The sequence below is a fragment of the Salvelinus fontinalis genome, chromosome 27 (assembly GCF_029448725.1).
Source record: "Salvelinus fontinalis isolate EN_2023a chromosome 27, ASM2944872v1, whole genome shotgun sequence".
Taxonomy (NCBI): Eukaryota; Metazoa; Chordata; class Actinopteri; order Salmoniformes; family Salmonidae; genus Salvelinus; species Salvelinus fontinalis.
The window spans coordinates 119,186-141,326 of record NC_074691.1 but is presented as its reverse complement, the minus strand read 5'-3'; the positions used below and the strand labels follow the sequence as shown (position 1 = coordinate 141,326).

Genomic DNA, 22,141 nt, shown 5'->3' with positions numbered 1-22,141 from the left:
CCATACTGCCAGGTCTCTGACCTCCTCCCTCTAGACTGTTGGAGTCGTGCTTGGCCACGCAGTCGTGGGTGAACAGGGAGGTACAGGAGGGGACTAAGCACGCACCCCTGAGGGGCTCCCCAGCGTGACAGATGTGTTGTTGCCTACCCTTACCACCTGGGGGCGGCCCATCGGGAATTCCAGGATCCAGTTGCAGAGGGAGGTGTTTAGTCCAAGGGTCCTTAGCTTAGTGATGAGCTTTGAGGGCACTATGGTGTTGAACGGTGAGCTGTAGTCAATATACCTCCAACAGGCCAAATGTTACACTGTCAATAAACCACATGTCTGACTCCCAAAACTCGCAATTGTCACTGGTAACTTCTTTAATAAATATTTGGTGCTATAGTCTGGGTAAGTCCGGCAGACCACTGACAGTTATTCTTTCAAACTACCGTAGTGTTCCTGTGAATGTTGTGGCACATCCTATAAATAGAATGTGTAGTGCAGATCTTGCTCAAATGGGAGTTTTATATTGGGCTGGCTGCCTGTCGAGAAAGAACACGCTTTCAAAACCTCAAACCATAAAATCATCACTTCTCTGTTATGGTGCCCTCTGAGAATACTGTTTTTAAATGGGAGGGGGTGGGCTGGATGGATGAGGGGCGGGACACACAAACACACACAGTGTCACACACGTATGAAGGAGACGGAAATTACAACAGTGGTCCCCTGGAACCCCAGCGGCGATCTGCAGTAGAGTCATTTCCCCGTCCTGGGACCAGGCCTAAATAAACTGACTGACTAGGATTACATCTCTGCAATTAAGAAAATTAAACCTTTATTGAAACCTTTATTTCCCCCCACATTTTCTCCTTAACCTCATTTCCCCCCCCCCCCCTCCATCAGGACTGGCCTTCATTGAGCTCTGCCCCTCCTGTCCACTGCTGACAACCAGCCCCCTAGCCAATCAATAAGCCTCGCCTCCTGGCCCAGCTGAGTTTGGGAAACAAAGACTGCACACAGTGGCAGGCTGCACATACCCACACACACACACATAGACAGACAGGCGCGCGCACACACACCATCACTCACATGCACATACACATGCACTTTGGAATTCCCTGGCTTTAGCTCAAAATCCATTTTAAATGAGTCCTGTTGCCTTTCTAGTAATTGTAAGATCGTGTTGAAGCCAGCAGTATTGAGTGCGTGGCTAAGGGATCTAGCCACCATGGGGGTTGCTAACTCCTGTGTCCTGCAATAACTCTGTGTTTACAGCTGAGCTATCCAATACATCTAGGTCTGTTGGAAAGGGTTCATATATGTAGAAAATACCTTGCATAGAAGTTGCAAGTCTTTCTAGGTGAATTTGTTTTCCACTAAAAAATCATGTAATTTAATAATTGGGAAATGTAATGATGGGGCTGGATGATTAATGGAAAATGTGTGAATATTTTTTGTGAATTAATTTTTCATTTTGTCAGCATAAGGTTGGTAGCAACATGTGGAAATCTGTTTCAGCGGAAGTCAACTACGAAACCCGCAATGCTCAATGTGCTAGGTAGTTAACTTGGTAGCAAGCATAGCTACACACAATAATACTCAAGTCCAATATCACCAGGTGAAGTAGCTAGTTAGCTGTAAAATTGCCTAAACAAACTGCGCTATCAATTTAGAAGTCTACAATCTCACCGTGTTAAACCTGCAGATCGATTCGTCTCACAAAGTGGAGTCTGACATTCACAACGGCCATGCAACGCACCCTGGACTGAAGAGACCAACATATAGGAGAAGTGTGGGGGACCCCTGTTAAATTACACATTTATAATACATGCCAATTAGCGGACACTTAGTCATGCATACATACATTTTACGTATGGGTGGTCCCGAGAATCAAACCCACTACCTTGGTGTTACAAGTGCCATGCTCTACCAACTGAGCTACATTTCTCAAGGTAGGAATATCACACAAATATGATCAATGACTCATTCGAGAGAAGACAACCTGACATTAGCCAGAATTGAAATCTGACATGTACGCTAGATGTTTTGGGTATCTGAAAGTCGTATTCCTATTAACTTCCAGTATAGTGAGAGTGGCTTTATTGCAATGCTACGTCATACCAGCTGAATAGTTACAATAAACATGAAATGCACAAAACGATAACAATAGAAATGGGTAAATCTTTCCTTTTAGAGCCGAATCATAGTACGCAACGCAATAACTACAAATAGCTACCCAAAAGGGCGATTTTACACACACACACACACACACAGGCACAGGGCTCTCTCTCTCTGACCGTACCTAGAGCCTCAGCCAACTGGCTCACACAGCAGACAATGGGCCTCTCAGAGGAAATGGGATCTGATGTGAATGTGAGCGCAGCACCATTACGGCTGTGTATCGGCTCCACAATGTCACCTGGGGGTAAATACTGTCACCCACAACAGCACAGAGGCTGTTTGAACCCAGAACTGTGACAAGCAAGCGGCCGAGCATCTCGCTGTTGGCTTAGGGGCTATTCTCAGAGGTATCGATACTCAAGACATTATTGTAATGTAGAGTTGCAGAAATCTCCTGTCTGGAGTGCTACCTCTGGAGTTTGTGCACAACAGTTGCACAGTTGCCCCCCTCCAAGGCAGAGCAGTGTAAACAGAATTGTCTCGTTCAGCAGTATAAATGATCATGCTTTTGAAACATACCCTCGTAAAACTGACTATCCTACCGATCCTTGACTTCGGGGATGTCATTTACAAAGTTGCCTCCAACACACCACTCAACAAATTGGATGCAGTCTATCACAGTGCCATCCATTTTGTCACCAAAGCCCCATATACTACCCACCACTGCGACCTGTATGCTCTCGTTGGCTGGTCCTCGCTACATATTCGTCACCAAACCCACTGGCTCCAGGTCATCTAAGTCTTTGCTTGGTAAAGCCCCGCCTTATTTCAGCTCGCTGGTCACCATAGCAGCACCCACCCGTAGCACGAGCTCCAGCAGGTATATCTCACTGGTCATCCCCATAGCCAATTCCTCCTTTTGGCCGCCTTTCCTTCCAGTTCTCTGCTGCCAATGACTGGAACGAATTGCAAAAATCACTGAAGTTGGAGACTTATATCTCCCTCTCTAACTTTAAGCGTCAGTTGTCAGAGCAGCTTACCGATCACTGCAGCTGTACACACAGCCAATCTGTAAATAGCCCATCCAACCAACTACCTACCTCATCCCCATATTTTGGTTTTGTTTTTCTGCTCTTTTGCACACCAGTATTTCTACTTGCACATCCTCATCTGCACATATATCCCTCCAGGGTAAATTGCTAAATTGTAGTTACTTCGCCACTATTGGCCTATTTATTGCCTTACCTCCTTACTTCATTTGTACACACTGTATACAGATAGATTTTTCTATTGTGTTATTGACTGTATGTTTGTTTATTCCATGTGTAACTCTGTTGTTTGTGTCGCACTGCTTTGCTTTATCTTGGCCAGGTCACAGTTGTAAATGAGAACTTGTTCTCAACTGGCCTACCTGGTTAAATAAAAGGTGAAATTTAAAAAAATCATAAACATCCCTGGTTCGCTCATCTTTTCAGTTCGCTGCAGCTAGCGACAGGAACGAGCTGCAACAAACACTCAAACTGGACAGTTTTATCTCCATCTCTTCATTCAAAGACTCAATCATGGACACTTACTGACAGTTGTGGCTGCTTGTGTGATGTAGTGTTGTCTTTACCATCTTGACCTTTGTGCTGTTGACTGTGCCCAATAATGTTTGTACCATGATTTGTGCTGCTACCATGTTGTTATGTTGTGTTGCTACCATGTTGTTGTCATGTGTTGCTGCCTTGCTATGTTATTGTCTTAGGTCTCTCTTTATGTAGTGTTGTCTCTCTTGTTGTGATGTGTGTTTTTGTCCTATATTTATATAGTATTTTTATTTAGGTTTTATCCCAGGCCCCCGTTCCGGCAGGAGGCCTTTTGCTAGGCCGTCATTGTAAATAAGAATTTGTTCTTAACTGACTTGCCTAGTTAAATAAAGGTTAAATAAATACATTTAAAAAATAACGCAACATTTTTTTTGTGTGAGAACCATGAGTTGATAATGAGATGGAAACGTGTTTTCGTACATGGGAATTCACCTGCAAAAAAAGTATTTTTATGTTCACTATGTCATCACACACCGCCTTTTCTCTGCAACAAGTCAATTTAATGGAAACACCTCTGGTGGGAAAATGCGCATATTGGTTTTTATGCAGATTTTTTGGATATTTGCATAAATCTGTCGCCAATTGGATGGAAACCTAGTTACAGACAGAGACAACTGCAGATGCACAATACAACTAACTAGGCTGAGCTTGCTTTATGTTTATGCAAGGCCTTTGTATCTGTAATAAACATATATATATATATATTCTCATACAGTATGTCATCACTATTGTGGTGATATAATTATTCCAGTCAATCATTTTTTATTCAAAATAACGTAAATAAATGGGTCAATTTTAGGCTACAAATACACAGCTTAGGCTATAGATGCATGACGTTACTGCTTCGTTTCCCCTAGCCAGGCCCGATGTGATCAGAGCGCATCTGCTTCTCTAGGCTATCTGCAGCTGTGGTTATCAGAAGGCTACAGTTAATCAGTTGAGTTGACAAATCATGAGGCATAAAAAGGGGGGGGGGGGGGGTTGGTGGATATGGGCTTCCATATGAACACATAAAAACCGCTCGGAAACTCCCCAATGAATTCAGTTATACCCACGTTTTCAGTTGCAATCTGCTTTTACTACATGTACTGATTTGCATGATATTGCTAAAAATGAAGACTGGTATGTTTTAAGGGTAGGCCTGTTGTACTTTTTATATTCATATGGGAGGGTTAATCATTCATCTTTGATAGGCTAGCGTTACTTGAAGACATGCTGTTAGCGACTGTGTGCTTTTGTCTTGAAGCAAAAATGTAATGTGTAGCCTCTAGACGAGAAAGTAAATCCTTTGTCTGCACATGCTTGGGAATTGTTGCATTATTCAAGAGTGTAATGTGGTTTGGTTCCATTATTCAAACGTGTAATATGGTTAAGAGGAAAAGTCACTTGCATGCTTACTGGCTGGTTTTAGTAAGCTTTATATGGGATTTCCCCGTGTGCCAGTGGCCAATCACAGGTGTCTATTAAACCCCTGGTTCAGTAGAAGGTATGAACAAGGAACCTCCTGATTGGTTAAGAGTGTGGCCTGACTATCCTTTTTGCCAGGGAGACATTTGTCCCTGAGTGCGTCTTAAATGGCACCCTATTCTCTCTATAGTGCACTACTCCCTATGAGCCCAGGTCCAAAGTAGTACACTATATATTTGGAATAGGGTGCCATTTGGGAGCCCTGTGTATGCCCCCTCCATAACTGTTTACAGCAGCCAGGCTACTCCGATGTCGTATCAAATGAGTGGCTTTGCTGTCATTACAGTATTGTTTGTCGCTGGTGCACATGGATGTAGAGCGAGCTTGGCAACACGCCTGTTTCGGAGCTGGCGCCAAGCTATTACCTACCCAAGGATAGGTGTTCTGTTGTCCAGCATCAACATTACCCACCTAGGAATAGGTGCTCTGTTGGCAAGCATCAGCACTCTGGTCTTGTGTAATTCTGTCTGGGTTCATCTTAGCAATGTTTTCAAAAGGCAGTTGTCCAAGTGCTCTTAAGTGATTTACATTCTAAAAGACCTGCGTGAGCTGCCAATCTTTTTTCCGCCTCAGTTTTTTCCCCCTGCCTTCGCCATCTGGTAACGCACATATGCGCGAGCGCACGCACGCACACACACACAAACACTACCCAGTCAGCTACTTAAGCGAGCCATCCACAATCCTCTCACTCACTCACTCACTCACATATTACACTCACTCACTCACATATTACACTCACTCACCCCTCACTCACATATTACGCTCGCTCACTCACTCACATATTATACTCACTCACTCACATATTACACTCACTCACCCCTCACTCACATATTACGCTCGCTCACTCACTCACATATTATACTCACTCACTCACATATTACACTCACTCACACAGGCCACATCTATATTGGTAGGCCAATGCAGCCTTATGTCATAGATCAGAGGCCCCTGTGACGCCTTCTTAATAAACCAGGGCTGCGTCTCAAATGGCACCCTTTATACTACACTACTTTTGACCAAGGCCTATATGGAATTGTACCTGTTGTGATGCAACCCAGGAGTGATGGAGTGGAGTAATGGCTCTGTGGCTGTGTCTGAAAACAGTACTAGCCCTCATCCTTGCTTCCTCCGTCCTTTCCTCAATTCCTCTCAAAGCTCATTGGAGGAGGAGGTCCGACTGAGGGACCATAGATCCTCCCTTCCAATGGGCTTTGAAAAGGAATTCAGGAAACAAGGACGGAGGAAGCAAGAATTCGACCGCTATTAATGTTTTCAAACCCGGCCTGTGTGTCTGTGCCAGACGTTCCTCGCCTGATGGTTTGAACGCCCTCAGCTTCACTTGTCCTCTCCGTCACAGCCCTGAGGACACACAGCCCTCTCTGACAAACACACACACACATCCCTTACAGCGCTGTCTGTGCGTGTGAGTTTGTTCGAAAGAGAGACACACTTTCTCTCTCTCTCCCTTCCATCTCTCATCCCGCTTTCTCTCTCTCTCTCTGCCCCCATCTCCCCCCCTCACTCTTCTCTGCCCTGTCCATATATTCCTCACTGTCTGCCCGTGATGCCATCTCATTCATGTCTTAACTCTCTCTGTCTGTCTGTGCAGGTAGTAAACCCAAAGGCCTGCAGTGGGTGGTGGACGTGACCATAGCGTACTCCAAAGCCAGGCCCATGGACATCCAGACGTGGATCTTTGGCTACAGACCTCCCACAGTCACGCACGTACACTACAGGTAAGGACTGAGCCTAACTACACTGACACCTCTCTCTTTCTCTGTCTGTCTCGCTCTCTCTCCGCTTCTCACCCTCTCACTCGTTGAGCATCAGAGGTTGGGTTGGTTTTGGCCAGGTTGCGGTACCTATATCTTTGTCTGGCACTCTTTCTCATAGAAAATAGAATAAGAATATCCCAAGGCTCTTGTTGTTAAGATCTAGTAATGATGGATTAATTAGACAAAGGCTGGTTGCTGTTGCCTGTCACCAACACACTCTCTGCCTCTGCTGTGTACAGCAGGTTCCATATGTCCTTCGCTCAGCAGTTTCTACCTCTATCATTCTCTGGCCATTCTCATTATAAGAGGACGTGTATTCTAGAAGATTCTAATACCCCGACTGCACGCGACGCGAGCGTTGCAAAATAAATTTAGAAATCTATGTTATTCAATTATTGCGCGCACACTGCTTTCTCGCGTCAACGAGCGTCTGCGTTGCCAAGGGCTAAAATATAAGTAATTCCTATTCCTGACCCAGATCGCGCTGCAAGTCCTGCCTCTCCCATCTCCTTATTGGTTTATAGAAGCAAGTACTCACGTGCCATCTTCTCATTGGTTATACCCACGTGGGTGATTGAAAGACGAACTGTGTTGCCAGTTGTCGTGGTAATACTATGAACGTTTAGATGTCAATCAACGTATAAGTTCAACGATGAAAAAGCCTGGAAGGAGAGATGACTAGAAACGATTCGGTTGGCCGTTTTATGTGTGGATTCATTGTCAGAGTAGAGGACCTTGTGTATTTCAGGTAAAATAGCAACCTAATGTTTATATCCCAGGACAAATTAGCTAGCAACAGCAAGCTAGCTAAATAGGACAAATTGGCTAGCAAGTGCAAGCTAACTAGCTAAATTGCCATAAATGTTTAATGCTTTTCGACCTGTCCCCAAATTAATGTCATTGGTTCAGAGTTTGTTTTGATATTTTAACCTGCGTGTCGTGATTGCGTGCAGCCGGTTTGGGTTCAGTGTAAGGTCTTTAAAAATACTCTTCAGGGCCTCCCGGGTGGCGCGGTGGTCTAAGGCACTACATCGCAGTGCTAGCTGTGTCACCAGAGATTCTGGGTTCGAGCCCAGGCTCTGTCGCAGCCGGCAGCACCCGGGAGGCCCATGGGGCGGCGCACAATTGGCCCAGCGTCGTCCGGGTTAGGGAGGGTTTGGCCGGCAGGGATATCCTTGTCTCATCGCGCACTAGCAACTCCTGTGGCGGGCCGGGCGCTGTGCACACTGACCAGGTCGCTAGGTGTACGGTGTTTCGGTCGAAGCATTGGTGCGGCTGGCTTCCGGGTTGGATGCGCTCTGTGTTAAGAAGCAATGCGGCTTGGTTGGGTTGTGTTTGAGGACACATGGCTCTTGACCTTCGCCTCTCCCGAGACCGTACGGGAGTTGCAGCGATGAGACAAGACAGTAACTACTAACAATTGGATACCACGAAAAAGGGGGTAAAAATATAAAATATAAATACTCTTCTGCTATTTTGAACAATAGAGGGGTAAAAGGGGGTATTGTCCTCTATTGTTCAAAATAGCAGAAGAGTATATATATCTTTTTTTAATATCTTTTTTTACTTTTACCCCGATTTGTGCCATGTAATGAGGATACCTGCACCACCTACTGAAGTGTGCTGTGCTATTGTGAAGTAATTCACATGCTAAAAGAGGTGAAAAGGAGCCTGGAGTGCCACTGTAATGCAATTACTGCTATTTTAGCATAGAAGGGACATGGAGATGTTGTTGCTCCATAGTGACACAATACAGTCGGAAGTATGGAGCCACCCTAACTGCAATAAGCAGCCGCCCTCACTTCTGTACAGACAGAGGATAAAGCAGCAACATAGAAGATAGGAATATATCCTCATGTCGAAGCCTACAGTTGGTGTGGCGGCGTTAGGAATTCCCTCACTCCCCTCCCCACCCTACCTTGACAAACATGTCTACGTCCCAAAAGGCACCCTATTTCTCTCACTATATTAATGTGGCCATTTGAGACGTAGCCCATTGAAGTCGGGCTGGCCTCGTGTCACACCTGAAATGAATGTGGCACTCGGATCTCCTTTTCACCCCTTTTTTTATTTGTTTACCTTTTCTTGTTTCATTGTATGTAATGGCAGAGATTAGGGATGAATAAAGTATAACCATAATCATATAAACAGAAATCTATGCATTGTTATATGAAGACAAGTCCAGATATTGTGGCCAAGGTTTAGCAAATTGTTGTTTTTATTGACAAGTAAACTTGGTTGGGCAGCATGGTCGTTTGCTCTGCTCTCCTCTTCTCCTCTCCAGCCCTCTATCCTCCTCTGGTCCTATATTCTCCTCTCCAGTCATCTCTTCTCCTCTCCTCTCCAGTCATCTCTTCTCCTTTCCTCTCCTACCCTCTCTTCTCCTCTCCAGTCATCTCTTCTCCTCTCCAGTCATCTCCTTTCCTATCCTCTCATCTCCTCTCCTATCCCCTCATCGCCTCTCCAGGCAATGACATGTGTTTTGACTTGCCATTCTTCAAGCAAAGGATCCAAAGGCCTTTTTGCGCTTTTCGTTGACACCGATAAAAGACTGGCATATTCCTTCAAGGTCCAGTTTCTCCTGGTGCACGTGACACATGGCCACATTATTCAGCTTTGTTTGACTCATGGCTGATCTAAGCCATGTCTTCAGCCTCCACGGGGCACTAAAACTCCTCTCAGCCTCTACAGAGGAGGCAGGGACGACCAGCAGCTTACTAAAGCTTCCATCTGACTGAAGAGACCTCTCACTTCTGGCACCATTTCCCCAATAATGCTAGCAACATCTGAGCTCTTTTGATACGTGTAATTAGCCCCAAACATGGCCAGCTGCACCTGCAGTAGTCTTGAATTAAATTCAGGATTACTCGTCTACCACCTTGTCCATGTCTCCGCGTAGCAGCACATTTTCAAGCTGCTGCAGCATTTGGAATCCAGCTTGATCAAACCTCTCTATGAATTGAGTATTCACTGTGTCCAAGGCGTTGTAGAATCGGGCTCTGTATGAAGACTGGGCATCCGGATGTATAAGGGCTGCAGCCTGACCGGTGTAACGCTTTGTAGGTTTGCGGGAAATGAGGCATCTGAATAGGTCCAACTTTGTTGCCGTAGCAGTTGCTTTGCGAACAGGACATCAAAGTGCTCCTCCGTTCGCTTGTCCTGCATGCTTGTTTTGACGTGGTCCACAGCCTCCAATATGCCTGAAACGGTCTGTTTCCTAAGCTGCAGGGAGGTGATCAGGCACTCCGAATCCCCCGTCAGGTCTTCAGCCACTACAAGGCCGAGCACAGTGTTCCCTTTTAGAAATGTTCCATGAAGACCGATAGCCTTAGTTGAAGTGTCAGATGAGCTGCGTGACGCCATTTCTTCAAGGGCTGTCAGCACTGACTCATACTGGCTGAGAACTGAGCGGACGGCAGGGTTGCGAACAGTCCACCTGGCGGGACAGAGAGGTTTCAACAAGGTGAAACCATGCTTTGATTAAAGAAGCCCCCCCCCCAATTCATGCACCAGATCCATTGAATCTCTTACCAGTGGAGAGGCTCCACAGGCAGCCTGCGTAACTAAGTTCACTCAGGGTGGACCACAGTGACAATACACAGCCAGCGGTTGTGCTTTCCTTCAAATGGCTTGCACCCCCTGCAATCAACCAGCCGTGTTTGCAGCACCGTCATAGGTCTGTCCTGGAAGTTGGGACAGAGGAAGGCCTAGACGCATCATCACATCACATGCCATCTTGGCTATATTTTGCCCTGTCGTTGACACTTCTTCATAGAGTCCCAGGAATTCTTCCTTTGGTTGTAGATCTGCATCTACAAAGAGTCAAACATATTGACACCGGATCAACTCCTGATATATCCTGGGTGCATTCAAACATATTGACTCCTGCTCAACTCCTGATATGTCCTGGGTGCATTCAAACATATTGACTCCTGCTCAACTCCTGATATGTCCTGGGTGCATTCAAACATATTGACTCCTGATCAACTCCTGATATATCCTGGGTGCATTCAAACATATTGACTCCCGCTCAACTCCTGATATATCCTGGGTGCATTCAAACATATTGACTCCTGATCAACTCCTGATATATCCTGGGTGCATTCAAACATATTGACTCCTGATCAACTCCTGATATATCCTGGGTGCATTCAAACATATTGACTCCAGATCAACTCCTGATATATCCTGGCTGCATTCAAACATATTGACTCCTGCTCAACTTCTGATATATCCCAAGTGCCATCAATGATAAGTGCGAACAGGACCACTGGCGATGATATTATTTCCGACACAATTTCTTTGCTCAGCAGCTTCAAAATGTAGTTTTGCATTTGGGGACTGATGAAATCAAAGTGACCTTTCAGCCAGGGGTCAGCTCTGCATCGCCCTCTGCCTTGTACTTTAGAAGCTGGCTGAAATTCCCGCTCTCCTTATCAATGCCTCGAAAAGCCTGACCTAGAAGTCAGGAAGTCCTTCACACCCCCAACAATCTTCATCAGATTTCTCCTCTCTTGTTGCTGCTGTCTTTCAAGCTCACGTGAAAGTTGCACATTAACCTCTCTGGGGCAGGTGGCAAACGTCCCACCGGCCAATAGCCAGGGAAAATACAGCACGCCATATTCAAATAACATGATGTAAAAATCAAACTTTCATTAAATCACACATGTAAGATACCAAATTAAAGCTACACTCGTTGTGAATCGGGCCAACATGTCAGATTTCAAAAAGGCTTTTCGGCGAAAGCATAAGATGCTATTATCTGATGATAGCACAACAGTAAACAAAGAGAGAAGCATATTTCAACATTGCAAGCACGACACAAAACGCAGAAATAAAATATAAATCATGCCTTACGAAATTATTTTGTTGGCACTCCAATATGTCCCATAAACATCACAAATGGTCCTTTTGTTTGATTAATTCCATCGATATATATCCAAAATGTCCATTTATTTGGACTGTTTCATCCAGAAAAACACAGCTTCTAACTTTCGCCAAGTCACTACAAAATATATCAAAAGTTACATGTAAACTTTACCAAAACATTTCAAACTACTTTTGTAATACAACGTTAGGTATTTTTAAACGTTAATAGTCGATCAATTTGAAGACGGTATGATCTGTGTTCAATACAAAAAGAAAACAAACTGACGCAACTTTTTTCGTAACGTGCCTCTCTCAAAAAATGTACTTCATGTGACCCTCATTTACGATAGCCCTACTTCTTCATTACACAAAGGAATAACCTCAACCAATTTCCAAGGACTGGTGACATCCAGTGGAAGCGGTAGGAACTGCAAGCAAGTCCATTAGAAATCTGGTGTCTAAGAAACCTCATTGAAAAGACAGTGACATCAAAAACAAAAAAATCTGAATGGTTTGTCCTCAGGGTTTTGCCTGCTACATAAGTTCTGTTATTCTCACAGACATGATTCAAACAGTTTTAGAAACTTCAGAGTGTTTTCTATCCAAATCTACTAATAATATGCATATCTTATATTCTGGGGATGAGTAGCAGGCAGTTGAATTTTGGCATGCTATTTATCCGAAAGTGAAAATGCTGCCCCCTGCCCACAAGAAGTTAACAGGCTTTGGCCCCTGAATCTGAGTCATCACAGCTAATTTGTGACACTGGCTGTCTTTATGCGCACTAAATGTCTCCAGTGCCGCCATCCAATTTTGAAAGCCAATCTTGACAAAAGCTGAATCTGCTTTGGACGCAAGCTTAGACTTTTGTGTTGCCAAGTATTTAGCACAATAGAAACAGGGGACCCTCTTTAAGGAGGGGCTGTAATGGAGCCAAGGATAATCTTTAAACCCTTTCTCCTGAAAGTAGTGTCATATTTGATAGGGTTTGACTAGGTATGACATTCACATTTGTCTGATTTGGCATGTCTGTCTACTCTCTGTCTGCCATTGTCTCAAACTCACTCTCTCTTGATTGTATTATCTGAAATACACACAAGAAGCCATACTTAGAGGAATATCTCATCTTAAATTAACATTATTCGGTCTTAACCATCAATATTTGCTCCTTTTCTCACTCATCTCCATGTCACCTGCTCTCCCTGTCCTGTCGGCATGCTCTACCTGTCCTGTCGGCATGCTCTCTCTCTCCCTGTCCTGTCGGCAGGCTCTCTCTCTCCCTGTCCTGTCGGCATTCTCTCCCTGTCCTGTCGGCATTCTCTCCCTGTCCTGTCGGCATGCTCTCCCTGTCCTGTCGGCATGCTCTCCCTGTCCTGTCGGCATTCTCTCCCTGTCCTGTCGGCATTCTCTCCCTGTCCTGTCGGCATTCTCTCCCTGTCCTGTCGGCATGCTCTCCCTGTCCTGTCGGCATTCTCTCCCTGTCCTGTCGGCATTCTCTCCCTGTCCTGTCGGCATGCTCTCCCTGTCCTGTCGGCATGCTCTCCCTGTCCTGTCGGCATGCTCTCCCTGTCCTGTCGGCATGCTCTCCCTGTCCTGTCGGCATGCTCTCCCTGTCCTGTCGGCATGCTCTCCCTGTCCTGTCGGCATACTCTCCCTGTCCTGTCGGCATGCTCTCTCTCTCCCTGTCCTGTCGGCATGCTCTCCCTGTCCTGTCGGCATGCTCTCTCTCTCCCTGTCCTGTCGGCATGCTCTCTCTCCCTGTCCTGTCGGCATGCTCTCTCCCTGTCCTGTCGGCATGCTCTCCCTGTCCTGTCGGCATGCTCTCTCTATCCCTGTCCTGTCGGCATGCTCTCTCTCTCCCTGTCCTGTCGGCATGCTCTCTCTATCCCTGTCCTGTCGGCATGCTCTCTCTCTCCCTGTCCTGTCGGCATGCTCTCTCTCTCCCTGTCCTGTCGGCATCCTCTCTCTCTCTTTACTCTGAACGCACCAGAGTGAACATGAAATAAATATTATCTTTAATCAAGTGGTGTTTCTTGCCATGATGTTCAGGAATGGATTACTAACCATTTCTGATCCGAATATCAAGAAACATTGACTCATCGCGTGTGCAACTGTATACTTCAATCATCTGACTGGTTCTCACTGCTCTCAACATACTTTTCTTATTTTCTGAGGCTGCCCAAAAACTGACGAATGTCACTGCCACCCTTCCTCTTGCGCCATGATGACACTCACTGTGAATGAAATCTGTCTAATAAAAGCTGTCTAATGCTGGCACTTGAATCAAACTAACACTAATAATGCTATTTATCATAAGCAAGTACAGCTATACAGTATACTATACACATGTGCAATAAATGAATGCTGCTACTGTTCACACAAATTACACATGCAGCGTAACATAAATGATTGGGCTGGCAGCGTGGCCTAGTGGTTAGAGCGTTGGACTAGTAACCGAAAGGTTGCAAGTTTGAATCCCCGAGCCGACAAGGTAAAAATCTGTCGTTCTGCCCCTGAACAAGGCAGTTGACCCACTAGGCCGTCATTTGAAAATAAGAATTTGTTCTGAACTGACTTGCAAAGTTAAATAAAGGTAAATAATAATAATTGACACTTTACTCAGACTTCACGTGGGCTTTCTGACAAATATAACATAATAAAGACATGAACGTCATTTGAATACACCTGTGAGCACCATTGTTGGTCGCTGGGTGAATGTGTGGCTAATTAACTTTCCAGGTAACTTAGCTATGTGATATAGCCTACCTAACATTCATATTACATTCTAGTTTTCCACGTTTTAATACATTTGAAAGTAATGAAATAGAGAGAGACAGTACAGTGTTTGACATTGATTGTACCTAACCACAGCAGTCGAGCAACGGCTTCTGCTGGGCTACGGCAACACCACTTGGACAAACCACACGCAGAACTGCAGTACAGCGTAATACTAGAACCGGTAGTAATAATAATGGCAATTTGTTAAGTTTAGCTATGATTACATTTGCTAATGATTATTTCGGACGGCGGTGGGGGGGACATTTGGGGGGGACATATATTGGGGGGGACATTTTAAGCATATTTGAATATTGGGGGGGATGTGTCCCCTGGTGTGTGGACTTTACTGTATTTGTACTTGGGAAATCGCTCTTCAACAGGAAAAGTAAAAAAAAAAATGACTGGAGGACGTCTTTAAAGAGAGCGCTGAATGGGAGACTTGAGGCCGTTTGGTCTTAAGATAAGACGCTAGGACTGAAGGAGGATTTATCACACAGGAAGGCCGAGGCTGGCACCGGCTGCTAAAAAAGCATTTTCTATTTGTGTCCGTTGCCCCTCTACATCTCTTTATTTAAGGATATCGTGCGCACACACTCTTGCTCTCTTTCACATACACCAAGCCAAGTTCAGTCCATTGCTCTGGCAGCATTGATTCCCTCAGGTTCCCTTTGCTGCCCTTCCTTTGAGTCCGGTCAAAGGTGTGAGCGTATATGTATGAGTAAATACACACACCACACATTAATAAGGCAGGCGTGCACAATTGACACGTACTTCTCCTCAACTCTCTCATATCTAGGCTTGTCAAACGGCCACTCGTAAGGTGGATGGTTTATCGTACATTGTTCTTCTGACTTCCGCTTTGACTCGTGTGCTTTTCCAATAAGCATCACAATGATCTCTGTGATTTATATCAAGGGATTACCATATTTTTATTTGCCACGTCGTCATTCTAAAGGCTAGAGTCAAACTGTGGTCTCGGACCGGATGCCCTCTCGCACGAGCGAGCTCTAACTCTCTCTGCCCTCTACCGTCCCAACGTCCACTGCGTCCAAGATTGTGTTCGTTCAAGCACACTGTAGCAAAGTGTTCAAAACTATTTTCCAAAAGATGGGAAAAATGTGCATTTCTCATTGGAGAAGTATCGGTCGTCCCTCCCTGTTTCAGTCCATTTGGTGCCAAATGAACGTGACCCAGGGCTCCAGCTTGTCCAGACCTCCCTGGCCCTGCATGACTCTGGCTCTGCTGAATGGCCCTTCTCTCCACCCTCTGGTCTCTGGGGGCCGTAAGGCTGACGTCAGGGGGTGATCTGTGTGAGCCCTGGCGCCTCCAGCCCTCCAACAGCTCCAACTCTGTCCCCCAGGCCCCTCGCTCTGCTGCTGGGCCAGGCTCAGATTAAGGCTAAAGACTCATTAGGCCCAGTAATGAGAGAGGCGCTGCTCCCGCCTACCCCAGCTAGGGGACTCTCCGCTGGGCCGTGACCACAATCAACCTCCCCTGCAGGGTCAGCGGCCCCAGAGGTCCTCACCGGGAACCCAGGTTGTTGTGAGGCTGAGAGACACATGCACACACACACAGTCACACACACACAAACACTCTGGCTGGGGATGTGGCTGAGCTAAGCGCAGGGAGGTCCTGTAGTGCACCGGTGCAGGTGCCGAGTCAACAAGAGGATTAACCTGCAGATTAGGAGGTGACTGAGGCTGCAGACAGATCCGTGTGTGTCAGTCATTACTTTCACACTGAGTAATCTAGGATGTTGGAGTATCTTTAAATGTTCGTCACTGACTATTCTAAAAATAATTGTGGATTTTCTGACTGGCTTTGTTTGCGCAATAAGGAAGTTTCTCTGTATTAGTTGGAATTGTACACACCTGTAGGCTGGTGGATTTACTTACTTACACACCCGACCAGGATACCTACTGTATGTACACTACCGTTCAAAGATCGGGATCACTTAGAAGTGTCCTTGTTTTTGAAAGAAAAGCAACAAAAAAATGTCCATTAAAATAACATAAAATTGATCAGAAATACAGTGTAGACATTGTTAATGTTGTAAATGACTATTGTATCTGGACAAAGCTGATTTTTAATGGAATATCTACATAGGCGTACAGAGGCCCATTATCAGCAACCATCACTCCTGTGTTCCAATGGCATGTTGTGTTAGCTAATCCAAGTTTATCATTTTAAAAAGGCTAATTGATCATTTAGAAAACCCTTTTGCAAGTATGTTAGCACAGCTGAAAACTGTTGTCCTAATTAAAGAACCAATAAAACTGGCCTTCTTTAGACTAGTTGAGTATCTGGCGCATCAGATTTGTGGGTTCGATTACAGACTCAAAATGGCCAGAAACAAAGCATTTTGTTCTGAAACTTGTCAGTCTATTCTTGTTCTGAGAAATTAAGGCTATTCCATGCGAGAAATTGCCAAGAAACTGAAGATCTCGTACAACGCTGTGTACTACTCCCTTCACAGAACAGCGCAAACGGGCTCTAACCAGAATAGAAAGAGGAGTGGGAGGCCCCGGTGCACAACTGAGCAAGAGGTACATTAGTGTCTAGTTTGAGAAACAGATGCCTCACAAGTCCTCAACTGGCAGCTTCATTAAATAGTACCCACTAAACACCAGTCTCAACGTAAAAAGTGAAGACGCGACTCCGAGATGCTGGCCTTCTAGGCAGAGTTGCAAAGAAAAATCCATATTTCAGACTAGCCAATAAAAAGAGTAGATTAAGATGGGCAAAAGAACAGGCACTGGACAGTGGAACTCAGCCTAGAAGGCCAGCATCCCATTGAGCTGTTTGGGACGCTCTGGTTCGACGTGTACGACAGAGTGTTCCAGTTTCCGCCAATATCCAGCAACTTCGCACAGCCATTGAAGAGGAGTGGGTCAATATTCCACAGGCCACAATCAACAGCCTGGTCAACTCTGCGTGGAGATGTCCCGCGCTGCATGAGGCAAATGGTGGTCACACCAGATACTGACTAGTTTTCGGATTCACGCCCCTACCTTTTAAAAAAAAAGGTTTCTGTGACCAGTCATGTATTCACAGTCATGTGAAATCCATAGATTATGGCCTAACGCATTTATTTCAGTTGATTTCCTTATATGAACTGTAACTATGTAAAATCTTTGAAATTGTTGCATGTATGTTGCGTTTAGATTTTTGTTCAGTGTGTATATATAGCCTAGATGTATATATGCCTCTCTGATTATCCTGTAACTGCAAGGTCCCACCAGGTCTCACAGTCGCCATTTTGGATCTTATAAAGTGGCCTCTGTGTTTTTCTACAATGAGAAAACACTCTTGGTTAGAACAGATAGTGGATACAGCCACACGGGTCAAGTGTCAATGGTAAGGTGTGCGTGTGATGTGCTACCATGGTAACAGTGCAGGTCTACAGTCGTGGCCAAAAGTTTTGAGAATGACACAAATATTAATTTTCAAAGTCTGCTGCCTCAGTTTGTATGATGGCAATTTGCATATACTCCATAATGTTATGAGTGATCAGATGAATTGCAATTAATTGCAAAGTCCCTATTTGCCATGCAAATGAACTGAATCCCCAAAAAACATTTCTACTGCATTTCAGCCCTGACACAAAAGGACCAGCTGACGACATGTCAGTGATTCTCTCGTTAACACAGTGTTGTGAGTGTTGACGAGGACAAGGCTGGAGATCACTCTGTCATGCTGATTGAGTTCGAATAACAGACTGGAAGCTTCAAAAGGAGGGTGGTGCTTGGAATCATTGTTCTTCCTCTGTCAACCATGGTTACCTTTAAAGGATCACGTGCCGTCATCATTGCTTTGAACAAAAAGGACTTCACAGGCAAGGATATTGCTGCCAGTAAGATTGCACCTAAATCAACCATTTATCGGATCATCAAGAACTTCAAGGAGAGCGGTTCAATTGTTGTGAAGAAGGCTTCAGGGCGCCCAAGAAAGTCCAGCAAGCGCCAGGACCGCCTCCTAAAGTTGATTCAGCTGCGGGATCGGGGCACCACCAGTACAGAGCTTGCTCAGGAATGGCAGCAGGCTGGTGTGAGTGCATCTGCACGCAGAGTGAGGCGAAGACTTTTGGAAGATGGCCTGGTGTCAAGAAGGGCAGCAAAGAAGCCACTTCTCTCCAGGAAAAACATCAGGGACAGACTGATATTCTGCAAAAGGTACAGGGATTGGACTGCTAAGGACTGGGGTAAAGTCATTTTCTCTGATGAATCCCTGTACTGGAAAAAAGCTTGTCCGGAGAAGACAAGGTGAGCGCTACCATCAGTCCTGTGTCATGCGAACAGTAAAGCATCCTGAGACCATTCATGTGTGGGGTTGCTTCTCTGCCAAGGGAGTGGGCTCACTCACAATTTTGCCTAAGAACACAGCCATGAATATTTTCCTTTTTTTTCTTTTTTTCCCCTTCTTTTTTTCCCAATTTTGTCATTTTAGCCGATGTTCTTACTCTTTCTTACTGATCCCCGATGGGAATCGAACCCACAAACCTGGCATTGCAAGCACCATGCTCTACCACCTGAGCCACACGGGTTAATCTCTGATCTGTTGTCCGTGCGCAAGTCGCAGGATGATGAGAAAGGCTGTTAGGTAATCAACAGGAGGAATCTGATCCCTTCCCAGCTCTGTCTGCACGCACACACACCCGCACATACACACCCGCACTTACAGTGCATTCGGAAAGTATTCAGACCCCTTGACTTTTTCCACATTTTGTTAAATTACAGCCTTATTCTAAAATGGATTAAATAAAATAAAAATACTCATCAATCTACACAATACTCCATAATGATAAAGGTTTTTAGAAATTTGTGCAAATGTATTTAAAATAAAAAACATACCTTATTTACATAAATATTTAGATCTTTTGCTTTGAGAATCAAAATTGAGCTCTGCTGCAACCTGTTTCCATTGATCATCCTTGAGATGTTTCTACAACTTTGTTGGAGTCCACCTGTGGTAAATTCAATTGATTGGACATGATTTGGAAGGGCGCATACCTGTCTATATAAGGTCCCACAGTTGACAGTGCATGTCACAGCAAAAACCAAGCCATGAGGTCAAAGGAATTGTCCGTAGAGCTCCAAGACAGGATTGTGCCGAGGCACAGATCTAGGGAAGGGTACCAAAACATTTCTGCAACATTGAAGGTCACCAAGAACACTGTGGCCTTCATCATTCTTAAATGGAAGCAATTTGGAACCACCAAGACTCTTCGTAGAGCTGACAACCATCTCTGCAGCACACCACCAATCAGGCCTTTATGGTAGAGTGGCCAGAAGGGAAGCCTCTCCTCAGTAAAAGGCACATGCCCGCTTGGAGTTTGCCAAAAGGCACCTAAAGAGAGATCCTTGATGAAAACCTGCTCCGGAGTGCTCAGGACCTCAGACTAGAACGAAGGTTCACCTTCCAAAAGGACAACGACTCTAAGCACACAGCCAAGACAACACAGGAGTGGCTTCTGAACAAGTTTATAAATGTCCTTGAGTGGACAAGCCAGAGCCCGGAACAAATTCTTATTCACAATGACAGCCTACCCCGGCCAAACCCTCCCCTAACCCGGACGATTCTGAGCCAATTGTGCGCCGCCCTATGGGTCCTTGAGTGGCCCAGCCGGACTTGAACCCGATCGAACATCTCTGGAGAGACCTGAAAATAGCTGACAGAGCTTGAGAGGATCTGCAAAGAAGAATGGGAGAAACTCCCCAAATACAGATGTGCCAAGCTTGTAGCGTCATACCCAAGATAACTCTGCTGTAATCGCTGCCAAAGGTGCTTCAACAAAGTACTGAGTAAAGGGTCTGAAATACTTATGTAAATGTGATATTTCCGGGGTTTTTTTGCTTCGTCATAATGTGGTATTGTGTAGATTGATGAGGGGGGGAAACGATTTAATAAATTTTGGAATAAGGCTGTAACAAAATGTGGGAAAAGTCAAAGGGTCTGAGTACTTTCCGACTGCACCGTAATCAGACGCATACTCAGATACACGCTCACAGATACAAATTCAGACCCGAACCCTCACACACAAACTCGAAGATACACACACCCACACACTCGCCATGGCAGGATGTTTCGTTAACTGGTGGGCTGCTGCCAAGTGGGTTAGGGTGGAGAGAGGAGTGGCGCGCCACTGCCACCATGGCCCTACTCCAACACGCTGCCTGCCTGTCAGTGGAGCGCCAACACATCCCTTCAGCACTGGAGTACGCGCCGCGTTACACCCCGCTGCACAGCACAACAAACAGTGTTAGAGCACAGGAGAGGAATTGGTTTTTAGTTTATTAGCATTCTTTTTGGCCTACATGACCATTTGGGATTTTTTTTCACAGGAAAATTTGCCCCAGCTAGCATCCCCCTCTAAACAGCCGATAATACTCCACCCAAAAGCTCCACTTACCGCAGTCGAGTAGGGATGCACCACGCCACCAGAGAAGGATCAACCTACATGGTTATCTTTGCCAGAGGAAAGGGCAGGTTTGTAGCTCCGTTTACCGAGGCCTAAACGCCCAAACCGCCCATTCAGTGGTCAGAGCCAGCTAGCTTCTCTTTCCCCTCTCTAGGCTCTATGATTACTGGGCTATCGTCATACACCGGGACCGGAGAGGGCCTTAGTAATAGGTTAGTTAGGCATGCTACACTGAAACAGGCGTGTGCGGAACCATGGCTGGCTCTCATGTAGCCTATGGTTGCATCCCAATTAGCCACCCTCTTCCTTATATCACTATATTCCACCCAAGTGGGTTCTGCCAAATGGTAGTGCTGGAGGAATCGCATGTTATGAACACTCACTTTGTTTTCTTGAATTTCTTGGATGTCTACGCAATTCAGTTTTTAGGTGCCATGTATACTGACATTTAACAACTCCTATAGTGCACTAGTTTTGACCGGCTCTGGGTGCCATTTGGTACTCACACTAGTTGGGATTAGACGGCCTCTGTTTCATGATCCACTGTTGACTAGCTGTAGATGAATTCAAAAGCAGAGGAAGTATTTAGGGAACCCCAGTTTCATTTTCAGTGTGTGTTTTCTCGTCCACTCTAGTGTTCTGGAGCTGGGTTCTGTTCTGCAGGGCACGCTGTGTCAAAACGGCACAATACATGCCGTGTTTCTGTCAGTAACACAGTGTGTTTACACACACACACACACAGTCAAACACTTAACACACTGCTCAGCTCTGATAGATAATGGTATTGGCCGGTGGTATACACACATACGTCTGCGACTACTCCGACCTTCGTACTGTGGGAAGATGTTCTTAGTCTTAGGGTAGTTGCAATGACAGAACTTTGGTCCAGAATCTCTGTTGTAACTTCTAAAATGTACTTTTGTATGAGTGAAAGAGGGGAAGTGTATGCTTTTGGTTCCATCCCCTGTGACCTAAGCATGTACAGGCCAAGTTACCATCTTCCTGATTTGTTTATCAAGCTGAAGCGGTAGTGGTGGGTTACACTGGAATCTTCAGCCCAAGTTGTATTATTGGGCTTTTTCACAGTCTGTTCACCTCGATTGGACTGGGGAAATCAGCCAGGCACATTCCACATCCCCCAA

General features: G+C 45.4%; 1 protein-coding gene across 2 annotated transcripts in view; it reads left to right on the top strand.

The window, feature by feature from the left end:
- Positions 1-22,141, top strand: part of LOC129824820 (acyl-CoA:lysophosphatidylglycerol acyltransferase 1-like) — an 81,145-nt gene that overhangs the window by 52,895 nt on the left and 6,109 nt on the right. For both annotated transcript variants that reach the window (XM_055884322.1, XM_055884323.1), the window contains exon 6: positions 6,769-6,895. In XM_055884322.1, coding sequence (XP_055740297.1) covers positions 6,769-6,895 — 127 coding nt within the window. The remainder of the gene's footprint in view (positions 1-6,768; positions 6,896-22,141) is intronic.